General features: G+C 49.5%; 10 protein-coding genes across 10 annotated transcripts; 5 read left to right on the top strand and 5 right to left on the bottom strand.

The window, feature by feature from the left end:
• Positions 1–944: 944 nt before the first annotated feature.
• On the top strand, positions 945–3,020 carry N7516_011365 (MICOS complex subunit MIC60; the record flags this gene model as incomplete). Its single annotated transcript, XM_057224083.1, has 4 exons — positions 945–1,058; positions 1,119–1,227; positions 1,300–2,906; positions 2,976–3,020. The coding sequence occupies 4 exons, from the start codon at positions 945–947 to the stop codon at positions 3,018–3,020; spliced, it is 1,875 nt and encodes a 624-aa protein (XP_057069223.1).
• A 472-nt stretch (positions 3,021–3,492) lies between these two features.
• N7516_011364 (uncharacterized protein) lies at positions 3,493–7,125 on the top strand (the record flags this gene model as incomplete). Its single annotated transcript, XM_057224082.1, has 1 exon — positions 3,493–7,125. The coding sequence occupies one exon, from the start codon at positions 3,493–3,495 to the stop codon at positions 7,123–7,125; it is 3,633 nt and encodes a 1,210-aa protein (XP_057069222.1).
• Positions 7,126–7,864: 739 nt separating this feature from the next.
• N7516_011363 (uncharacterized protein) lies at positions 7,865–8,983 on the top strand (the record flags this gene model as incomplete). Its single annotated transcript, XM_057224081.1, has 1 exon — positions 7,865–8,983. The coding sequence occupies one exon, from the start codon at positions 7,865–7,867 to the stop codon at positions 8,981–8,983; it is 1,119 nt and encodes a 372-aa protein (XP_057069221.1).
• Positions 8,984–9,525: 542 nt separating this feature from the next.
• Positions 9,526–12,111, bottom strand: N7516_011362 (elongation factor G; the record flags this gene model as incomplete). The annotated part of the gene is made up of 4 exons (XM_057224080.1): positions 9,526–9,580; positions 9,643–11,672; positions 11,739–11,850; positions 11,909–12,111. The coding sequence occupies 4 exons, from the start codon at positions 12,109–12,111 to the stop codon at positions 9,526–9,528; spliced, it is 2,400 nt and encodes a 799-aa protein (XP_057069220.1).
• A 609-nt stretch (positions 12,112–12,720) lies between these two features.
• On the bottom strand, positions 12,721–13,200 carry N7516_011361 (50S ribosomal protein L36; the record flags this gene model as incomplete). The annotated part of the gene is made up of 3 exons (XM_057224079.1): positions 12,721–12,760; positions 12,839–12,873; positions 12,952–13,200. The coding sequence occupies 3 exons, from the start codon at positions 13,198–13,200 to the stop codon at positions 12,721–12,723; spliced, it is 324 nt and encodes a 107-aa protein (XP_057069219.1).
• A 611-nt stretch (positions 13,201–13,811) lies between these two features.
• Positions 13,812–15,631, bottom strand: N7516_011360 (threonine dehydratase, biosynthetic; the record flags this gene model as incomplete). The annotated part of the gene is made up of 3 exons (XM_057224078.1): positions 13,812–15,112; positions 15,172–15,388; positions 15,452–15,631. The coding sequence occupies 3 exons, from the start codon at positions 15,629–15,631 to the stop codon at positions 13,812–13,814; spliced, it is 1,698 nt and encodes a 565-aa protein (XP_057069218.1).
• Positions 15,632–16,414: 783 nt separating this feature from the next.
• Positions 16,415–17,127, top strand: rcf1 (respiratory supercomplex assembly factor RCF1; the record flags this gene model as incomplete). Its single annotated transcript, XM_057224077.1, has 3 exons — positions 16,415–16,458; positions 16,560–16,630; positions 16,703–17,127. The coding sequence occupies 3 exons, from the start codon at positions 16,415–16,417 to the stop codon at positions 17,125–17,127; spliced, it is 540 nt and encodes a 179-aa protein (XP_057069217.1).
• A 928-nt stretch (positions 17,128–18,055) lies between these two features.
• N7516_011358 (MARVEL domain-containing protein) lies at positions 18,056–18,689 on the top strand (the record flags this gene model as incomplete). Its single annotated transcript, XM_057224076.1, has 3 exons — positions 18,056–18,131; positions 18,183–18,468; positions 18,536–18,689. 3 exons carry the CDS (start codon positions 18,056–18,058, stop codon positions 18,687–18,689), a joined length of 516 nt encoding a protein of 171 aa, XP_057069216.1.
• A 446-nt stretch (positions 18,690–19,135) lies between these two features.
• N7516_011357 (uncharacterized protein) lies at positions 19,136–20,728 on the bottom strand (the record flags this gene model as incomplete). Its single annotated transcript, XM_057224075.1, has 9 exons — positions 19,136–19,235; positions 19,300–19,483; positions 19,534–19,612; positions 19,695–20,051; positions 20,111–20,210; positions 20,271–20,314; positions 20,368–20,497; positions 20,563–20,610; positions 20,673–20,728. 9 exons carry the CDS (start codon positions 20,726–20,728, stop codon positions 19,136–19,138), a joined length of 1,098 nt encoding a protein of 365 aa, XP_057069215.1.
• Positions 20,729–21,439: 711 nt separating this feature from the next.
• Positions 21,440–21,982, bottom strand: N7516_011356 (bZIP transcription factor; the record flags this gene model as incomplete). Its single annotated transcript, XM_057224074.1, has 1 exon — positions 21,440–21,982. One exon carries the CDS (start codon positions 21,980–21,982, stop codon positions 21,440–21,442), a length of 543 nt encoding a protein of 180 aa, XP_057069214.1.
• Positions 21,983–22,884: the final 902 nt, after the last annotated feature.

The raw sequence follows: 22,884 nt of genomic DNA, 5'->3' as shown, positions 1-22,884 counted from the left end.
GGCTACACACCCCAGCATCGTTCAACGGTGGTATAACTCTGTGACTTTCTATGATTTCGCCAATGTCATTTGATCGGAGCCTGGAACCATTCCCTACCCGCTACGGAGCCGAGGGATAGACTCTCGGTTCATGATCAATCTAACCCTCTCGGATTTTCCTTTGCTTCTTTTGTCCTTGCTCAGCCTGCTCAAACGAGGCCGCACAAGTCCCCCGTTGGCAGAAGGATTTAACTTCCATGGACCTACATGGAATTTGGCTTTAGACATGCTGCAGCTGGATCTATCGGTGCTTTGATGGTGCTGTTCCTTCTGTATTCCTTGTTCCTTCTCACCTGGCGTCTGCATCTGCTGCTTTTTTTTCTTCTTTCGTCCTATGTCTTGGGCTGAATTCTTGATATTCCCGTTACCCTTGCCTCTCTCAGAACAGAATTCTTAGTATGTTATGCTCAAATAATACATTTTCCTCACCTGTATGTACACTGAAAGACTTACAATATGTTAGTGGCGTAGGCAGACCAAAATACAGAGGCACGTCAACTCTATCTACCTTGATCCCGAGTACAGTCAAGAAGTGTAGATGTTTCGCTACTTTGTTTTTCGGATCTATGAGTGGGTTGCTCGTGTCAATATATTCCTCGGTTGATGTTTAGAATTGAGTCCCCGATAATTTAACCAGTGGCTTATACCCGGGAAAGGGTGTCCCCATATGTATAGGCCAACTTTTATTTTATCTTTCGTTACACTGAATCCAAAGCCCAACTAGATATGTATACTTCTAATGTCAGTATGTACGGAAGTGGACATGAAATGGTGCGCAAAGCCACTCTGACCGCCCGCAGGATTATCGGGGCGGATCGCAACTGAGCAACCAAGTTCCCGTTTTCCTACTCATCCATCTTTTTGATCACCTTTAGCCACTAATTTTGGTGATTGTGCGGCTCGTCATGCTGCGCTCCTCGATTGCTCCGGGTCGGCAATTGCTGTCAAACCCTGTCCGCCAACGGATTCCGTCGCAATGGCTGTCCAAAGCCGGTGCAAGCAACCGGCTGGCAGGTCAGGTAAAGAGAACCATATCCCCAAGCTTCTTGTCTCTTCATACTCACAACCACGACGCGCAGCGATTCTTCGCCGATTCTAAGCCTCCTACTACCGGTGGTCCAACACCAGCCTCCCCTTCCTCCGAATCCAGTGTCCCTCCCGAGACCATCTTGAAGGCCGCTGAACAAGGTATGACGACCCCCTCATCCATCAATTACCATTGAGGCCTAGGCCCGATATCCTAATGCGATATTTTTACAGAATCTAAGCTTCCTCCCTCGCCTCCGGCAGCTGCTCCCCGCAAATCCGGTCGTTTCCGTCGGTTCTTGATTTATCTGATCCTCACATCCGGCTTTGCCTACGGTGGTAGCATCTTCCTGGCCCTGAAGTCTGATAACTTCCACGATTTCTTTACCGAGTACATTCCCTACGGTGAAGAATCCGTGCTTTACTTCGAGGAGCGCGACTTCTACCGCCGCTTCCCCAACGCACTGAGAAACCAGAACCGTCTCCCGGCTGCACCCCGAGAAGAGGGAAAGGCTGTCACAATTCCTGGCAAGAGCGGTCTGTCTTGGAAGGTTGCTGAAGAAGAGAAGGCCGACGCCACTGCTAAGGCAGCTCACGAGGGCCAAACCAAGTCCGCGATCAAGCCCGAGGATCGGAACGCTACAGTCACCAAGGCCAAGGAAGACACGGCCTCGAAGCACAGCCCCAAGGACACCAAGTCTGAGTCCGAATCCGAGGCGAAGAAACCCGTCTCACTGGATCAGCCCAGACAACCTGCCGTTGCTGCCAGCACCATTGAATTGCTCCAGTTGCAGGATGGTGATGAGGGTGTTGTCCAGGATCTGGTTAAGACCTTTAACGACATCGTTACCGTCATTAGTGGCGATGAAAACTCCAGCAAATACTCTGCGCCTATCGCCAAGGCCAAGGGCGAGCTGGAGAAGATTGCCGAGAAGATCGCGGCTATCCGCAGTGAGGCTCGCAACACTGCCCAGGAAGAGCTTAACAAGCTACATGCTACCTTTGATGAGTCGGCACGCGAATTGATGCGCCAATTTGAGGAAGTGCGCTCCACTGATGTTGCTTCATTCCGTGAAGAGTTCGAGGCCGAGCGCGAGAAGCTCGCCCACGCATACCAGCAGAAGGTTAACACCGAGCTCCGCCACGCTCAGGAGCTTGCTGAGCAGCGTCTTCAGAATGAGCTTGTTGAGCAGGCCATCGAACTCAACCGCAAGTATGTCCATGAGGTCAAGGGCCTGGTCGAACGCGAGCGTGAGGGTCGTCTGAGCAAGTTGACTGAGCTCACAGCCGACATTAACGAGCTTGAGAAGCTGACCGCTGGATGGAGCGATGTTATCGACACCAATCTCAAGACTCAGCAGCTGCAGGTCGCCCTAGACGCCGTTCGCACCGTGGTCGAGCGTGCTGAGACCCCACGTCCGTTTATCCGTGAGCTTGTGGCCGTGAAGGAGCTTGCTGCTGGTGATGACGTCGTTGAGGCTGCCATCGCATCTATCAACCCCACCGCATACCAACGTGGTATCCCCTCCACTACTCAGATTTTCGAGCGTTTCCGTCGAGTTGCAAGTGAAGTCCGCAAGGCTAGCCTGCTGCCCGAGGATGCCGGTGTGGCCAGCCACGCTGCTAGCCTTGTTCTAAGCAAGGTTATGTTCAAGAAGGATGCTTTGTCCGAGGGTGATGATGTCGAGAGCATTCTCGTGCGCACTGAGGGTTTGTTGCAGCAGGGCGATGTTGACGCCGCCGCTCGGGAGATGAACACCCTCCAGGGCTGGGCTAAGATTCTGAGCAAGGACTGGCTGGGTGATGTTCGCAAGGTTCTTGAAGTCAGACAGGCTCTCGAAGTAAGTTTTTGTTCGCTCTTTCAGTTCGGGAATTTGCAACAGATCCACTAACAACTTTCTTTCTCAAAGGTCATCGAGGCTGAGGCCCGCCTGCAGTGCTTGCGGGTTGAGTAAGCGCATATTTTGAGCGAAGCTGAATTCATTTCCCCCTGTATATCCTCATCTTTTACAGGAACTGTACCTCTAGTTGTACTTGTGCTTTAGACCCAAATGCTAGAACTTTCCCATATCTATTGACTCGTCTAAGGTGTGTAGCATGTGTCACCTGTAATCTAGATCCCAATGCATCTTTTGATCCTAGATTCAATGCCGAATAAGTTTGATGCCCAAGTCTTTCAGGGTTTAATGCCCAGGCGGGTCCATGGCTGCGAATAAAGTGATTACGTAAGATTGGCTGACGCGCATTCTGATCTACACTGGGGATAATGTTACGTCTTGCAGGCTAACCATGCAACATTGTCTTTAATTTCACTAGTGTTTGAACCCTTGCCAACTTGGCTGATTGCACTTATGCTTGTGTCTGCCCAAAGTATGTCTGTCTTCGTCTCGAACATCGTCATCTAGCATTGTTGCCCTTCCCGCAACAATGTCGCAACAACCGAACGAGCCTCCTGTACGATCTTCAATGTCTGCGGCGAATATACAACCCCGAGACCGATCCTCGGGGACTGCGCCGTCTCTATTACGATCCGACGGGGGCTCATTTCGCCAGACCTCGCCCCGACAGAACAACGAGCGAGCAAGTGGGGAGTTGGAAGGTACTACACTGGGCAGCGGTTCCCGTGATGGAGATCGAAGAACACCGGGCCAGCGGAAGATCCAGAGCTCAAGTGGCTTCTTGCTCGACTCATTACCTCGCCCACGAAGCACTAGAGTTAGCCTGCACCGTCCTCGCCCGTCAGAACCTCCCCAGCCGAAGCGCAGCGTTCCCGAACCGGATATTGTGATCCCCAAGAAACGCTCGCGGTTTCCATGGAGCAGGAATAAACATCGTGAATCTGAAGCGATCCTGGAGGATGCAAGTTCGGTTCCGATCATTGCTCCGCAGGCCCCTACGCCCCCTGATAGACAGCCCTCGGGAAGCTCCTCGCAGCCCGAGGTACAAGAAGACGATGTGGCACATTCAACTCCTGGGCTCGATAGGGACTCTATCCAGATCGTTAACCTAGCCTTGAACCTCAATGAATCTCGGAGGAGGACAGCTTCTGGAATACCCACGGGCCCCGAGAGCCGAATGCCAATATCTGTCTCTCAACCTGCTATTCCGACAGTAGACGGCTATGCATATTCCCCACGAGCGAGGAACTTCCAGCGCGACTCGCCGTATCGCAATTTTACTCAGGTCTCCGGTAATCGTTTGTCACATGGGACACTTTCGAGCTTAGAGCAATCATCTGTTGTGAATTTGTTACCTCGATCCGCGATTGAGGATCACAGGGCATACGAATTCTCCGAAAGCACCTTGGCTCGTGCTGAGAGAGCACGCAACCATTTTGATTTATTTCATGAATATATGCGCCTACTGCCCTCATTACCACCTCTTCGAGATACAGTCAAGGGTGACGTTGAGGTTAAGCCACGGAAATCCTACCGTGGCTACAACCCGCTTCAAATGATTCGCAACCGGAAAGTCAGATATCGTGAGAAATGCACCATCGATCCAGCCGCAGAAGGATGGCATGACGTTGAAAGAGTCCACCAATGGATCAATGAGGTCGAGCAAAAATACAGCCAAAGAGAGTACGACTCGGTAGATTGCTTAAAGCTACCACCTTTCCAACAAGGTCGTCGCCATGTATCTATGAGAGAACACGAAGATATAGATATTACTACCTCTCCGGGGTCAAGCTTGCGGCGAGTCAGCCGGACCAGCAGCATGAAGGCCCGTCGGCCACGTCTTGATTGGAAGACATCGCCGGCTGAGCTTCTGGCCGATGCTGCCTGGCTGGAATATGGTGTCAACAAAACAAAGGTGGTCGACAAGGATGGCTTCAAACTCTACCCTGACTCTACCAAATTAGTTAGCATGGACACAAGCGACGACATTGGGACGCCTCATAACCAGCAGCGCCTTTCGGTTGAAGTGGCAGATCCCGGAGAGGCCCGTTCGTCACCGCACACTTCTGTGTCCAGCTCTCACCCTGCGTTGGCGCAAGAATTCAAGAGTGTGCGCCGTGGGCGGCACAAGCACAGATTTCGAAGTCATTCGCACAGCTTACACAGCCGTAGTGCTTCCAGCAAACGAAAGCCGTCACGATGGGATCATGTCAAAATGCGTTCGGGCAGCGTCTCGAGTTCTTCAAGCTCAGATACCCGCCTTTCCGTTGATGAAAAGCCGCGCATGTCTCGTGAGAATATTCGCGACCATGTTCAAAGATTCGTCGAACATGCACACTCAGGGTCTCGGACATCCCGTGCCAAATCTCCGGCTGTTCACGATGAATATGATCGGGGAAGGACACCACAACCAACCGAGCCATTATCGGTGAACACGAAACAAGCCCGCAAGCACAGGAAGGGCTCTTTCTCGTCAGCAGGCAGTCTTGATGACCGGCACGATCCTCGTATGTCCCTAGAAGGCATGGATAGCACTGCGCCTAACTCTCCCGCTCGCGTTGGCTACTTCCCGAGCATAGCAGTAAATCTGTCACCCCCCTCAAGTCGGTCTCCCTCGCCCGCAAAGAAGGGCTTCCGTCATAAGATCGTTTCACGCCACGAGCGCAGCAAGAGCAAACAAGCAGAGCGAGAGCGAGAGCGGGAAGATGAATTGCCGGAACCTGATACTTTCCGTCAGCGAAATCTGACGGCGCCTGCACGGACGGAGGGTGCTTCCAAGCTCGAGCCAAGTCCTCTTCCTGACGTTGTGTCGTCATCCTATAATGATGATCAAAGCACGCAGGAAGCTAATCGGGTGGATGGGCATCGGTCCCGTAAAGGGCCCCATCTTCCCGAATCAAAGCTACGAGGAATATTCAAGGGACCAGGTCGCATAGCAGAGATCGTGGGAAATGAGGTCTCCAAGGTCGGCGATCTCATCCTGAAGAAAGACGCAGATCCTGAATCTCGGAAATCATCGTCTGCGACCACTTTTGCGTCGGATGATAGTGATTCCGATGAAGAATCTAGAGGTGACAGGAAGGCTGGCTCCAAAGGCCTTCTACGGCGCCTACCAACTTTTACGGATGAGCCTGGGCGGTTGACTCGCAGAAATTCCGAGAAGAACTCATCCCGAAGCTTCATCCCATCTCTGCCGACCTTCACATCACCACTGCGGCAAGATGAACGAAGCGAAGCATCAGAGGTGACAGATTTCGGCAGTCCTCGTGAACGAGTTTCCTCCCCACGAAATTATGGTTCCCGTGATTCTCCCAAGAAGTTCTCGCTGCCACGCAGCAAAACGCTCGAGTTCAGCCCTTCTATGCACACGGGGCGGACAAAGGGTCACGAGATTAAGGACCCCTCCATCCCTTTCAGCTTAACACGGCCTCCCGTCACAGGGCTCGCCAACGCTCGAGCATCACCAGGGCTTTCCCCGGAGGGAAGCCGCACAGGCCTTCAAGGTGCCAGTCGCGCCTGGAGTATATCTGGGCGCAGTATCCACACCTTGATTGACACCGGCGTACCAGGTAAACCGGAAGTCGAGCGCACACGGGCTCTTCTGTTGTCATCGGGGATTAAGGCGCGGGAGATTAATCGCCGAGCCCACACTCCCCGTGAACAAGTTCCTAACTGGCTTCAAAACTCCATGGGCCCTGGTGCATCTGTTCCACGAGTGACGCGGGCCGGCGAGTTCGACCTCGCTGCTCAGTGTCTCCTCCAGCGTTTCGAGCACACCCAACACTCGTTCCAACAATCCATGCATAATTTTTCCACCTCCACCTCGTCGCCTCTCCGATCTCAGCTGAGGAACCTGGAAAACCTGGTCAATCATTCCCTGGCTCCTCGCGTCCGAGCCACGGCAAATGACGCTGAGGATCTGTGTGTCCAGCTCAACACCACCAGCACACTTGCTGTTAAGCAGTTGAGTGATGCCCTTGATAAAGGCCTTCGTAAGCGTCGCCGTCGATTACGATGGATCCGCCGCACTGGGTTCATGGTTTTGGAATGGGCCTTGGTTGCTATGCTGTGGTGGGTGTGGCTTATTGTCATGGGCTTCAAGCTTGTGCGTGGTGTCTTCCGAGGTGCCTTTACTGGTATCCGATGGGTCTTGTGGCTTTGATTACAGACTCCATGTGGTTATCCCTTCTTGATTTCTTTCTTTGTCCTCACTACCTTGGGGGACTTTACTTTTTACACTACTGGTTTTTAACTCCATCGCCTCTATTGGCGTGCATATACCCTTGCAATGAGCTTGTTATGCCCACTGTCTTCTTTCTACTCCACCATCTATGATTTAATGGAGCGTTGCATCTGTGTCAAATGGTCCCCATAATATTTTGTCTTCGGCTTTTGTACATAATTCACCCGGCCTGTCTCCGTTCCAATGCATTTCTTTGGAGTCAAACAATGCTCATTCGCCTCTTTTGATGGTGGAACTTGTCCACTGTTTCCCTTTCAGCCTCCGGGAGGCGACATGGGGATAATACCAGAGGATATTCATCTGCAAGCAACCTGTCGACAATGAATGACTCGAAATCTTTTGGAACAAAGCGATTCACTCTTCTTTGTTCGCCGCTGCTACTCTTTGGATATTTCAGAATATCTTCCTTGATACAAAGACTTGCAAGTGTGCAAGCATACACACCTCTTTATTCTCTTTCTCTTGCCTATGCTTAAACAATGGCAACCTTCACTATATAAAAATGACCAAGAAGCATAAATACCTGGGGATATCCGCTAGATTCAGTCAACTCTCACACATTGTGACATACGCAGCATTTCCTTTCAGAAACAAACCGAAACCGATCTTCCCTCAGGTACATTATTTCACAATATATCGCTCATCTCATACATCGAAAATGTCTCCAGCAGGTAACAGTATTTCCGCTAACCCCCCAGGCCCAGCAGACCCCCATCTAAGCCGCTTATACAAGGAAGCTAGCACCAGCCGGTGGCAACTCGAAGGCCTCTTCAAGACATTCTTGGAGGGCAGACCGGCTGATACCATTCTTGCCGTTCAAGAACGCCGCCTTCTCATTTCCTGGGACCTCAAGGGCATCCATTACCTGAGGGTCTGCTTGAGGACATGGATTCAGGACAAGGTCCCCGGCGACGCCATTGGTGCGTTCCTTGTGAAAGTCTTGTACGAACAAGACTTTCATCTGGATTACTTACTGACCATGATGGTTCGGGATGGAGAAACCCAGCTACACATCGCTCGTCGTCTGTTGACATTCTACCAAATCCGCGACGAAGTAGGCGCCCCGATCTGGGATAATGTCACCGTCTATGCCGAAGACGCTCACAGGAATCCACCAGCTATCCAGAGAAAGAACGTTGCTGGAAGCTCCGGTATTACCAGGAAGGAGCTTCCACATCGCATTCCTACGCCGCCACCTGCTGCTCCGAGATGGCCCCTCTTCATGAGCGGGCTTAGCGACCCGGAGATCGAAGACATCATGGACAAGCTAGGCGATGATCATCACCCAGACGAAGAAGATCTGCCCCCCTTGTTCGCAGGTGTGAGTGAGGAAGACTTCCCCATCATCCAGGCGTTCCGGAGATTCAACCTGCACAAGAATGATTCTTCCCAGGACCATCCTCTGTCTGAGGATACATCGAAGAAGACTAACACATCACAGGATAAGCCTCTCCCAACCCTGCCCACTGACAAGGCTATTCCCCGTAAAGCCCTCCCCCTCCCGCCCCTTTCACGTCCCTCAAGCCCAAATTCCTCATCTGTGCGTGTGTCGACTTTCAAAGCAGAGAAGAAGTATAGAGTCCGATGGGAGGACCGTGTGCCAAGCCAACATGCTAACATCGAACAGGGAAAGGGTAAGGATGACCTGCGTTCGTCTGACACTGTTTATGCTTATATTCACAATCCTTCGGATTACAATGTCCCCGGTCCCACTCCTAAGCTGAAGAAGAAGGCAGGAGTCGAGGACTTGCGCCAGGCTGGTTTGCGTGGTGATTGAATGACTGAGAGATGTTGAGTCGATACATTCGGGTTAGGCTAGAGTTCTGGGTCTTTACTTGGTGGAGTTAACAATGTCTTCTGTTTTATTGGAATTCTATCTTGATCATATGGGAGTTTGGAATTTGGTAGGATATATATTTAGACTGAGATATTCGAGTTCTTTATAGCATTAGAATGGTTTGCAATGATAACACTTGACGCGTTTTTGGATATATTTGTCTCGTGAACTGGCTTCTTTGAATTTACAACGCTTGAAAGAACAATTTAAAAGAGAAATATAATAAAACAATAATCTATTTGTTCAGACAGGAGAGTAGAAAGTAGTATCTTGATCTTGAAATACAGGTCCCAGAAAGTCACAATGTGATATAGTGCCATGCGTAAATAGTACAGGGGGAATTGTTGATGATGGAAGAAGCAGCAGAGATTCAAAGCAAAATTTGCTGCTTCTTAGCTCCAGCAAGAGCCAACGCCAGGCACCGCCTGGCTTGGGTTGCTAGAGTAGTCGGAGGGGGTGAGGGTTATTACATATTGTATCGTTTATTTCTTGTGTCTGTCGGCCTGGGCCTTCAGGAACTTGGCAATGAGTTCCTTTCTGTAAGAGAAGACGGTTAGCATGGAGATATAGGAAGAAAAGTAATACTGGGTGAAACATACTGCATGTGAGGAGGAGCCTTTTCGTAGTGGCTGAACTCCATGGTGTATTCACCCTTGCCCTGAGTAGCGGCACGCAGGTTACTGCTGAAGCCGAACATGCCGTTCAAACTGCAGTCAGCGTATACAGTGAACTCGTCAACACCGGTCTCGGTGTCGTTGATAGTGGCACCGCGCTTGTTAAGCAAGCCGATGACATCACCCTGGAACTCAGTCGGAGCGGTCACGACCGTCTTCATGAGAGGTTCTAGAACAGAGGGCTGACTTTCTGCGAAAGCCTTGCGGAACGCCTGTTGGGTGGCGTTCTTGAAGGACATTTCGGAAGAATCAGTCATGTGGGTGGCACCGTCGTTGATGACCATGCGAGTGCCCAGAACCTTGTGGCCGATCAGAGGACCCTTGTCGCAAGAGAGGTTGAAACCCTTCTCGCAAGCGTACAGGAACTTCTCTGAAATGCTGCCTCCAATAACCTGCTGCTCGAACTTGTTATCCTCGAGGACGCCGGTAGGCTCCATGAATCCCATAACACGGGCGAATTCACCAGGTCCACCGGACTGCTTCTTGAGCAGGTGGTCGAAGTCAACACGGTTGCCGATAGTCTCACGGTAGGCGACCTGAGGCTGACCGGTCTCGCAATCGACACGGTACTCACGACGCATACGCTCGACGTAGATGTCAAGGTGGAGTTCACCCATTCCGGAGATAATGGTCTGGTCACTCTCGCTATCGTAGGATACCCGGAAGGTTGGGTCCTCTCTCTGGAAGCGGGCCATGGCCTTGGAGAAGTTGGCACCGTCCTTGCTCTGCTTGGGCTTGATGGAGAGCGAGATGACGGGCTCGGGAACGAACATGGAGGACATACTGTAGCCGAGAGTTCCATCCGTGAAGGTGTCACCAGATGCACACTCAATACCGAACACGGCACAGATCTCACCAGCGCCAATCTCAGTGACTTCCTCCATGTCGTTGGAGTGCATGCGGACAATACGGGGAACCTTGACCTTCTTGCTGTTGCGAGCGTTGAAGACGTTGGCACCCTTGCGGAGAGTACCCTGGTAGACACGGATGTAGGTCAATTGACCGAAGTTGCTCTCTTCCAACTTGAAGGCCAGACCAACAAAGGGAAGAGAGTTATAGGGGACAAGCTTGACAGACGCTTCGTCACGCTTCTGGTCAAGGGCGAGGTTCTCAACCTCAGCGGGGTTGGGAAGGAAGTCAATAACACCGTCCAGCATGGGCTGAACTGACTTGTTAGCCAGAGCAGATCCCATGAAGACAGGGGTGAACTTCAAGCCAACAGTAGCACGGCGGATAGCGGCACGGATCTGGTCTTCGCTGGGAATAACCTCGTCCAAGAACATCTCCGCAATCTCATCGTCGACATCGGCAAGAGTCTCGATGAGCATAGTGCGGCGCTCCTCGGCGATGGCCTTGACCTTCTCGGGGATTTCATCTTTCTCCATGATCTCCTCACCACTCTCGCCAACGTTGTATAGAGCCTTCATGCGGATCAAATCAACGACACCCTCGAACTCGTCCTCGGCACCGATGGGCACCTGAACAGCAGCGGCGGGGATCTTGAGCTTGGTGTTGATCTGGTCAACCGCCTTGAAGGGGTTAGCACCCATACGGTCCATCTTGTTCACGAATGAGATACGAGGAACGTTGTAGCGGCGCATTTGGCGATCGACGGTAATCGTTTGGGACTGGACACCTGAGACAGCACACAGAATCATGACAGCGCCGTCCAGAACGCGCAGCGCTCTCTCGACCTCAATAGTGAAATCAATGTGACCGGGGGTATCAATCAAGTTGAGGTGGTACTTCTGGTCAACACCCTCCTTATCCTTCTTAACCCAGTCACAGAAAGTGGCCGCAGACTGGATAGTAATACCCTTCTCACGTTCCAAGTCCATGGAGTCCATCTTGGCACCGACGCTGTCACGCCCGCGGACCTCGTGGATAGCCTTGATACGACCAGTGTAGAAAAGAACTCGCTCGGTACAGGTGGTTTTACCGCTGTCGATATGGGCCTGTGCAGGAAGACTTCATTAGACAAGAACAAAAACCAGACACGAGCCAATTGGGATATTACGTACCGCAATACCGATGTTACGACACTTGTTAAGACGAGCGGCCTCGACCGGATCGAGACTGTCAATAATGGTGGCTTGGGATAGACTCGCTGGGTCGGCCTTAGCAGCCTCAAGGCTAATAACAACGTTAGAAAGAATAAAAGAGAAGGGATCAGTGGGTCGAATATACTTACACTGCAGAGGCAACAGCAGAGGCATTTCGGCGCTGGTCCCATTGTCCCAACTTCGACTGATAAGCCGGCGCAACAGCGGCTGACCGGAACGCAGCCGTAGAAGTGCATCGCTGGCGCAGAAGAGTCTGGGGTTGGAAACGAGCTGACCTGGTCAAACCAGACACCGCGCGGGATTGTAACCGTGCAAGAGAAGGAGACCGCATGGTGATGATCCAACCACACCAAAATTGATATGATCAACACGAAATTGAATGTTTAGTTGGCTCCCCGAAAAAAAGTTCGGGGAAGCCAGGAACGCATCACGTGATTATTTACATCGGCCCATTCAGAGCCGGGAGATTACCATTCGGTGGATGTACAAGTATAAAATGAGATATGGTCATTGAAATCGGTGATATCTCGGTTGTTTGAGGGGTTGAGTATGGTGACAAGCTGTTTCTTGGAGTAAACTGCACATATATCCATAGATATTGGACATCCAAGAAAGCCACGACTGGAGAACATGATATGAGTTGAATTGAAACATGAAGAGCCAATAAACTTGATTGCCACACTAATATACAAGAAAAATACACAAGCGCCGTGGTATCCAACCACTGTCTGGTTTTGAAACAAGAATGCAAAAGTATGCCGCCGATCCAAGTTCCGCGACGACAAGTCGTGTATCCGAGGTATTTAAAGACGACCTGGGTATCGAGGGCACATTTGAGTGCCTAGAAATATTGCCAATATCTCAGATTGTTCGAGCAAAGGCTGCCGCGGAAGGATAAAGCGATGCACGCTATCGGAGAAAATGACGAAAAGCGACGACTCTATTTCCCCTGTCGTTGCTTGTGCTTGGGGTTCTTCGAGCTAAAATAACAAGAAAACAACATATTAAAACCAAACGACCTCAAGAATAGCCTTCAATGGCACAGGGTATATACTCACCAGATGATGTAGACACGGCCTTTCCGGTGAACGGGCTGTTCAGCAGTCAGCACCAGCCAAAACACAATTTCACAATCATTCCAATATAAATGTATCAGTGTCTCAAATCATACCTTGCACCCATCACACAGTCTCTTGACAGAAGACCGAGTCTTCATTCCCCGAACCTGCTCCACCTGTCTAGCAGACCCATTCGCCACGGCAACAGCATTGCCGGTCTTTGCTTGTCCACGGAGCCTCGTCAGGCTGTTGCGAATCATGTGCGAGAAAGGTCGTAATGAGGCGGTCCGGGTGGTCACAGAGGGGAGGAATTGGCGGAGGGCCCCGGAGGAGGCACCGAAGACGGAGCGGAGGGAGAACATGGCGGCGGTTTTCGGATTTGGTCTATCTCCACGGAAGGTGATCAATTGGAGGCTGCGCCTCAAGTATCACCTTATGAAGAACAAGAGGTATCGGGGGTGCGGTACGAGGTTGATGTTTGGCTCCAAGGGTTCTCTCGTGCTGCGATCGCAAATGTTGGCCGGAGCTTCTGTATCGCCGGTCGGCCGAGGCCGCTGTGATTGGTCAAGTTTACACTACAAAGTATACAACATAAGGGCAGAGAAAACAGAAAGCGTGTATGTATTCATTTAGTGATTCGATAGACAGGTCAGTTTTATTGAAATTATTCAGAGATGCTAGCCGGGAAATATCTGCTGCGTTGAAATAAAGACCTGATCTGCAAGACAGTAATTGTGCATAAATCCAACCGAATTTGCGGAAATATTTTTACCTATGCAAGTATGTAGTAAGGACTCCAAAAAGCAGACTATGTGACCTATGATACAGAGGGTCTAACAAAATGAACCAAACGCCAAGCAAGAGACAAAACCGGACCTGGACCTTAAACCGCTTAAACAACAACAAGCTATGAACAATGCATTTTCTCGTTACCCACCATCTCTTCTTTTGCGATACTAAATAAAAATGCTTATTACGAACGCAAGAAGGTCTTGTAAGTGGGAGAGTCAGTGTGCTCAGTAAACGGATAGCCCAGATCCCGAAGGAATGCCTCCAAGTCCTCCTTCTCAGGTGACGGGCACTGGATTCCAGCCAGAACCTTGCCCACATCACCGCCATAGTTGCGGTAGTGGAACAAAGAGATATTCTGTTCAGGACGGAGAGTGGTGAGGAACTTGGCAAGAGCACCTGGACGCTCGGGGAACTCGAACATGAAGATACGCTCATCGGCAACCTCGCAGCGGCCGCCGACGAGGAAGCGTACATGACGCTTGGCAAGTTCATCATCACTCAAGTCCCGGCAGCTCATGCCGCCTTTCTCCAGCTCTGCCATGATCTTGGCCAGGTCTTCGCGGCCAGTAGAAGCAGATAGAGAGATACCCATCAGCACATCGGCCGAGTCTTCGCGGGCATAGCGGTAGTTGAATGCGGTAACAGCGTGGGGCAGAACAACCTCAACGAGTTTGGCGAATGCACCGGGTTTCTCGGGGATCTTCACGCTAAGGAGTGCCTCCTTCTTCTCGCCAAGGGCAGCGCGCTCAGCAACAAACCGCAGACGATCGAAGTCCATGTTGGCACCGGAGGCAATGGCAATGAGCTCACGGTTGGGGTCAGGGCTTGGGTTCTTGGCGACGTACTTCTTGAGACCGGCAAGAGCGAGAGCGCCGGCGGGCTCGACGATGGATCGGGTATCCTCGAAGGCGTCCTTAATGGCCGCACAGGTCTCGTCGGTTGAGACTTGGATGACATCGTCGATGACTTCGCGGCTAAGACGCCAAGTTTCCTCGCCAACAGACTTGACCGCTGCTCCGTCCGCAAAGAGACCGACCTCCTTGAGGAAAACTCGGTTGCCCTCATCGAGAGACTGAGCCATAGCGTTTGCATCGTAAGCCTCGACACCGATGATCTTCACCTGGGGTGCGATGCGCTTGAGGTAAACTCCAACGCCGGCAATCAGACCACCTCCACCAACAGCGCAGAAGACTGCCTCGAGCTTGTCCAAGTTTGCCTGGCGCAGAAGCTCCATGCCGATGGTACCTTGGCCAGCAATGACGTAAGGGTCGTCAAATGGTGGGATGTTTGTCAGACTATGCTGCTTCTCCAATCGGTGGGCCTCTTCCTTGGCAGCATCAAAGTCCATTCCGTGAAGAACCACACTTCCTCCCAAGCGAGCAACATTCAGATGTTTAATGGCGGGGGTGCCGGAGGGCATGACGATGGTAGCGGGGATTCTCAGCTTGCGGGCAGAAAAGGCCACACCTTGAGCGTGGTTTCCTATATTGAGTGAGTAAGAAGCACTTCCGGCTTATCTCATCTACCAAGTATAGACTCACCAGCAGAGCAAGCAATAACGCCCTTCCAGCGCTGCTCATTGTTCAAATGAGCCATCTTGTTGTATGCGCCACGGAGCTTGAAGCTGAACACTGGAAGCAGATCCTCACGCTTGAGAAGGACCCGGCTTTTCAGCCGGGCACTCAGGTTGACAGCATGGGTAAGAGGGCTCTCTTCAATAACATCGTAAACTCGTGACGTCAAAATCAAACGGAGATACTATAATTGCGGGGCAATGTTAGAATTTGAATATGCCTGTGGGAATTGCACAGCTTGAATTACATCTGGGTAGCCGTTGGGAAGCAGGAAGGCTTCAGGGATCCCCCAATTCGGAGGCAAGCCCGGGGTTCTTTGCCCGCGTTCAGAGGGCGGCGTCGGAGCGGCGGTATACTCAGTCAACGCAAGCCCGTTCATCTTGGGGGTGACGGGGGTCGTGACGCCGTTGGAAGGTTCGTCAGACATGATAAATTTAGGTTGATGCCAAACAAGGGAGACAATCAATCCCAATTCTGATGAAAAAGAACTTGACAAGTCGGTAAATTCTAAACTCGCACTCTTTTTTCTTGCAGAGGCGGGACCGATGATCGGACAACCTTATGTCATCAACCCCGAGTGCTAGCCCTAAATAAAGCTTGATTTGGGGGATTTACGTGTTGAAGGGATGAAATAAAGTCGATGAGATGAAAGTGAATAGTAAATTTTCAGACAAATACGAAATTGTGTATCCCTTAGACTGAATGACTGAAGAGGATGTTGGGTAGCAGCCCTGGAGGTATAGGTACAGGTAGGACGTACATAGTAGATAGCGGTCAACAATTGAGGGGCTAATTGTACTTGTCTGTGTTTTTTATTCTATTTCATTTTAGGCCAATTGTAAATAAGTGACTTATGAATAAAAGCATCCAAGAAAAATATAAAGCTAATAATGACCTTGTAGCATTGTAAAAGACAGTACGGAGTACTAGATTTAGTACTCTCCAGCCCTGGAGCCCTGGAGGGGTTACATAACCCGATATGTTTGAAAACTTGGCGTCATACCACAGCTCGACCCTGTGCGCCCCAGCATCTTGAGGAGTTTATTCCAACATCACAAACTTGCAATACTTCGCCAGATTTAATCTTTATCACAAAACAGCCGATTTATAAGCCTCAACCGAATATCCCCGATTCGAAAACTCCACATCCCGTGGACGCAATTACTCCGCACGACCACTGTCAACATACCCGACCACGATCAACTTCACGATGAACCGGGAACCTGTGCCTTCGTCTTTTGACGACGGAAACCCGTATGTATCACACATTATCCGCGTGTTCCGCAAGCGGCACCGGGAAATTTCACAGAGAAAACGAAGGGAAGGGCCGTCTGCTAACATTTGATGTCCTGCAGTCAATTTGCAGAAGAGACCGGCGTCCAAAAATTCACACGACGCCTCAGGGAAGAGCCGCTCGTTCCACTTGGTACGAAATTCCCCTAGCACAAGACCTTGCCTTCTCCCTCGGGATCTCCTAAACTAATATATACTACAACAGGATGCGCCGCAACATGCTATGCCCTCTACCGCGCCTACCGGTCGATGAAATCCGGCGACTCAGTTGAAATGAACCGAATGTTCCGAGCCCGTATCTACGCACAAGCCTTCACACTAGTTGCGCTAGTCGCCGGCGGAATGTATTTCAAGACGGAGCGGCAACAGCGCCGGGAATTCGACCAGGCCCTGGAAGTTCGGAAGAAGCAAGAAAAGCGTGACGCGTGGTTGCGCGAGCTGGAGATTCGTGATAAGGAGGATCGTGAGTGGAGGGAGCGTCACGCTTCTATTGAGGCTGCGGCTAAGGAGGTTGGGAATAAACCGGCGCCGCCCAAGCAGTCGGAAGCGGCGCGGTCATCGATTGAACCTTCTGACGAGAAGTCTATTGGGATTATGGATGCTGTGAGGGCTCTTATTTCACGGGACTGAGGGGCTACGCTCTGTAAGATAGGAGAGTTTCTTTTTTCTTTTTTTGTACATATGCATCGAAATTCTCCAATCGTGTTTGGATATTCAACTGATGAATTGTGCTGTCTAGAATGTGTAAGCATGAGTAACAGAAGTACGATTACCTCATTCGCTTGTCATATTTGCGGTCGTACTGTGTGTACGGGGAGTCCGACGATCGACATGCCGAGGTTGAAATGTCCCAATTGATCCGCGCCAAACAAGCACGGCACTAGCACAACAAGGTAAACCACCTTCTTGGCAGGATCCTAGAAACCGGAAAAAGCAGCACGTTGATTTTAGATCAGCATGGCCGGAGTTATTTGCTTGGCCGAGGTTTTCATGTGAGATCGACAAGGCTAGCGCCGTGCGGTAACCTAACATACGATACTAAGGGCATATTCGGAACGGGAGTGCCGTCAAGTGCACTGAGTGTGATTTCAAGATGATAGTATTGAATTCTTGAGAGTATAGAAAAGTACAAGATGAATGCGCTTTTCATCTTGAGGACTAATATGGTCAGAGACATGGAGGAAGGAGATAATCCAAAGGCGGGGAAGTTGAGCTACTCGACACCAAACCCTAATTTGGAAATCCCCAGGGTCTATCAGAATGATCCTGCGTCAAACTTTTCAGTCCCTGTTCCGAGACTCCACTCCTCGTCCAGCCTAACTCTTGCTAATCTTCCCCAATGCACATTCTTTTCCGAGTTATAATGCCATGACGTGTGGAGCACGAGCTAGACGCCTTATGGACCGTCTCTCACGAGAGTATAAAAGCCGATAGTATTCCCCTATTACCGTAGATCTCGTTTTCTAATCTTTTCCTCTATACCCCTGTCAAAAGGACGACTACATATACCCACCTGTATACGTGATACCCAACAAAAAGCACCATTCCCACATCCAAAATGCTCTCCTGGATCTACCCATTGCGCATCGTGCAGGCCATCCTGTCCCTAGCCACAATTGGTCTTACTGCATATGGTTTGTTTTGACGCATGACGTTTATCCAGAACAACGGCTAACTCCATCTAGAAATTGCCTCTCTGTATGATGAATGGTCCTACTCAAATGTCGTTTACTACATGCTCTTCAACGGCTGCTGGACAACAGCCATCGCAATCCCATACTTGGGCCTCGCACCTCTCCGCTTTCCTCGCTTCTCACATGAGATCGCCATTCCTCTCATCGAGCTGCTCACCGGCGGCCTTTGGCTCAGCGGCTGGATCGCCCTGGCCGCCATGATTCCTTCGCCTGGCGCGTGTCACTATGCCAGCTGCCACGCCCTCCAGGCGTTGATTGTCGTCGGGGCTATCCAATGGTAAGATCGGACGTCCAAGTATTTATAAAATACATACGTACAATATCTGATATATTGTTCTGAACAGGGCTACTTTCGTTGTTACGAACACCTTCGCCATCATAGACCTGAAGAACTCTCGTCGCAACGCGAAGAACCACCGCGACGATGCTGCCCCGGAGATGACTGGTACTGATGCTAATGCCACTGGCACTCCCGCAACCGCCGATGCCGTTGTCTAGATGGGTATCTCCATGCTCTCAGGGTATGTTTTACCAATGACACTTGCAACAATGACTTGCAAGATATGATACGCACGCGGTCGAGTTTCCTAAATGAAAGCGATACCCCACTTTGGTTGATTTGATGAACACATGCAAGACCCTGTTTATATGCCTATGCCCGGATTTCTTGATAATGCCAGAAATGGTCTGGTCATGTATCGACCTAATGTTAATACCATAATCTGTTTCTTACACTCTTTCTCTTATCCCATCCCGAAGTGCAACTTAATTTATAGCACCGTCAAAAGCAATTGAACTAAATTAAATTTGATATTTTTGATCATGATTCATGAATGTAGGAATGTACCCTAACATTAAAACGCATAATCAACAAAAGGCTTGAACGAACATAAAATAACCAAGATACCCTGAACCCCTCAATCCTGAAATATATGGATTGTCGCTCAACCGATATCCATTCCATCCACCTGTTGTATTGATTTCATCGGCCCGCTCTGACCAGATTTGTCCATTTCGGCGTGGAATGCCACCACCTCGCCGTACCTAGAAATACTATTGTCAGCAGAATGTCCAGAGACGCGTCGGCTGTACTGTATTCAGGACGAACATGATAGTCTTCCAGATATCGGCTGGGAGATCTGCTTCGAGGAAAGCCCAGTCGAATGCTTCCGCTGCAACCGGTTCATCGTTGGGATCGTGGTATGGTGCAAGATATAGGGAAGCGAGGGCATCTGTCGCAGAGATTCGTACTTGAGGGTCGAATTGAAGCATTCTGTCAATCAATCCCACCGCTGATTTTGTTAATATTTTTGGTTTCTTCTGGAATAGCTTGAAAACGTACCATCTGCGTTGGCGCTGGGGATGAGTTGTGATATTGGCTTGCGCTCTCGCTTTGGTTGTGAGTTGATAAAATTCAATGTCTGCGGAAAAGGGAAATAAGAAGGAAATTAGCAACCCCGTCTCCTTTCAAAAAGGCATGGGTATGGCTTGTCAACGACTGACATTTTCACTTGTGATATTCTTAATGACTTCCTCCGGGGGATTACCGAGTAAATCGGTGATAACACAAAACTGGTTGATATGGTTCGTCCCTGGGAACAAAGGCTTGCCCAGAAGTAATTCCGCGAAGATGCATCCGGCACTCCATATATCGACTTTTTCGTTATACTTTCGCCATGTGAGCATGATCTCCGGTGCGCGGTAGTACCTCGTCGAAACATAGCCTGTCATATGGGATTCTTGGATGCGGGCCAGGCCGAAATCGCATATTTTCAGGTCGCAGTTCTCATTGACCAAGATGTTGCTTGGTTTTAGATCTCGGTGGATGACACCGGCCGAGTGAAGATATTTCAGAGCACGCTGGAATTGTTGGTCAGAAGATCGTGCTTGCTGTGGGGTTGGTATTGGATGACACCAACCATTATTTGATACATGAAGTATTGGACGAATTGGTTTTCAACTCTTTTCGCTTTCAATATTGTGTTAAGGTCGGTAGCCATAAGTTCGGTCACAAGGTATCTAAAGTTATCAGTATTTTCAATTCACGTGAAGAGGTGTGGTGTGTTAGTCTCTTCGTACATGTCTTCCGAGGGAGAAATAAAGATGTCGGTCAGGTTGATGATCTGGCGGAGAATTAGACAGTTATTTCATATGTACTATCCATGGGTAAGCTCACGTTTTCATGTCGCAACTGTCTCAGTAATTTAATTTCCCGAAACATGTGTCTTGCAATAGCGGGTGTCTTGAATGGTTCCGCGAGTTTTTTCACGGCGACAGTGAGATGAGCAAGCTGATCCCTTGCAGAGCTATACGAGGAGTCACTATTAGTTTCGCTGGATTATGGTCTGCTCCAAGGCCAGGGAACTAATACCAGACAACCCCAGATACTCCAAGCCCGATAGGTTTCCATTCCGTATAGCTGGTTTTCATATAGTCTTAGCACACACAATATAGTGTATTACCGACTTTGGCTGTTCTAACCGTTCCGTTGTCTCGAATATTGTACCCATTACTGATTTTTGGGAGAAGGTTGCCATTTGGTCCCCGTAGGGTGGTGTAAGTAAGGCCTTGGGCATCATCGGAGATAGTATAGAAGTAGATGAACTATAGTACAGAGATAAAACATATAAGCGTATAAGCGTATGAGCATATAAGGATATAGTGAAGAATGATAGGAAATCCCAAAGAAAATACATTGCCAATATATAAGTCACTAGATGCACAAAATATACCCTCGTCGATGCCGTCAGAGCCCTCGGGTAGTGACATCAGCGGCTTTGTGGATCTCTCCACATCTCCAACGCGCCCAACACAAGACACAGCAGAACACAACACACAGACACACAGAGATACACAGAAGCATCTTCCACATTCCATTTTGTTTTTGTGGATCTTCATGTGTATCTACCCCGATCCAAACTATCACTTCAGGGGCTTTCTGCACGAACTGGTCACGAACTGGTCACAATATAGCATACCCCTCAGCGTCATGGGAGTATCCGTTCCGAGTATTCTATTTCTTTGGGAATATGATGCGCAAATAGTATGCATGTCATGGGACAGATTCGTATATTCGTTGATTCTTGATTCTTGATTCGTAACAATCAAAAGTTTCCAATAAGAGTGTTTGTTAAAGCTCCTTCGAGCTGCAGGGCCCACGGTCCTAAGATTAATATACAAAATTGAAGTTAAAACGCCCAACGCTAAACAGAACAGCCTTCCAAAAATAATAATGAGAAGGCCAATTCTTAATTATACCCATTGTCGGCATTGATGAAGTTTTCAAACAAGGAATCGGCAACAAAACCATGCGACTCGTAAGGGGAGAAATCGTTCGCAATGGCAGGCAATACCGTCCAATCGTCGTTGTATGCGCCCGGCCCGATAGGATTGACACCCGCATCATCTGCGACCGAGCCATCGGAATAGGTCCCAGTTGAAAATGTAGGCGATGAACCGGTTGGCATGCTGGAAGTCGAATTCTGGTTGGGAGGACTTTGTAGGATGGTCTGGGTCATCCTGGCGAGTTGGTGGTTGATTTGGTGGTCTTGGCAATCGGCGTGTTGGAAGATGAGGTTTTTCAAATTCCACACTTCTTCGCGGAGACAGTTCAATTGGGCTAGGAGGATGTCTTTCTTTTCGGTTTCGTCCGTGAGACGACGTTCGATTTGCTTGTGTTCTCGCTTCTTTCTTTCACGGCATTTGTTGGCGGCGATTCGGTTTCGTTCGAGGTGCTTTGCCCGCCCGGGGCTGACGGGTTGGGAGGGTGAGGTAGGTGATACGGATTTCATGGTCCTTTTTTTTTTTTTTTTTTTTTTTGGTGGTTTTGTCTCAATACCAATTGTGAAAGTATTGGTGATGAATGAAGGAATAGACAGGATTTTTGATATTTTTTTCCAAGTACAAGTAAGTCAGTAGAATAATTCCTGAAAATCTCACCATGAATCAGCCCTACATATATAACAAGAGTCTGGACCAAAATCAATGACGTCTTGTGTCCAGGATCTAGACAGGATATACCTTAAGTAGACAGGATATATAAAAAAAAACTAAAAAGCAAAAAGCAACCCTCCAAACAGCTGTAACCCGGCAGCCGTTTCCGGTTCTATCATCCAATCGTCGATGGTCCACATGGAACTTGGAAGATACAACTTGAAGAGTTTGTATGTGGAGGTGGCAAAATATTGTACATCTTCATCTCCATATCTTCAAAATTTAATGGCCAAGATGAAACTGGGATTAAGGATTAGTTCTGACATCATATATCTTCACCAGATCAACGAGTTTATTGAACAAAATTGAAGACTTGAAGTCTTGAAGTCAACCCCGCCAAGTTTATATCTTAACTCGAATACGAGGATTTCTCTATTAAAACGCCATCTTAATGCGGAAAGATGAGGATACCCTCGGCTTCTCCAAAAAAAAAAAAAAGAAAAAGAAAAACTTGGCATCCCGTTCTAATGGGCCGAGCCTCAGATACCATAACAGGGAACCTCCTTCCAAGAAATCTCTCGTCAATCCGATAGTTTTGAGAGATTATGTATTCGCCAAGGTCATACCAATCCAACCAAACGCAATACTTGGTCTTTCGTTATGTTCTGCATAGCCCTTCTGGAAATCTCCCAATAGAAAGACTCCAAACCGGATGAGAGCAGTACAACATACAACCAAATACCTCCGGTCCAACTTAACT

Source organism: Penicillium verrucosum, assembly GCF_028828655.1.
Source record: "Penicillium verrucosum strain IBT 35672 chromosome Unknown utg000005l_segment0_segment0, whole genome shotgun sequence".
Taxonomy (NCBI): Eukaryota; Fungi; Ascomycota; class Eurotiomycetes; order Eurotiales; family Aspergillaceae; genus Penicillium; species Penicillium verrucosum.
The sequence above is the reverse complement of the archived record's forward strand: the minus strand, read 5'-3'. Positions and strand labels throughout refer to the sequence as shown.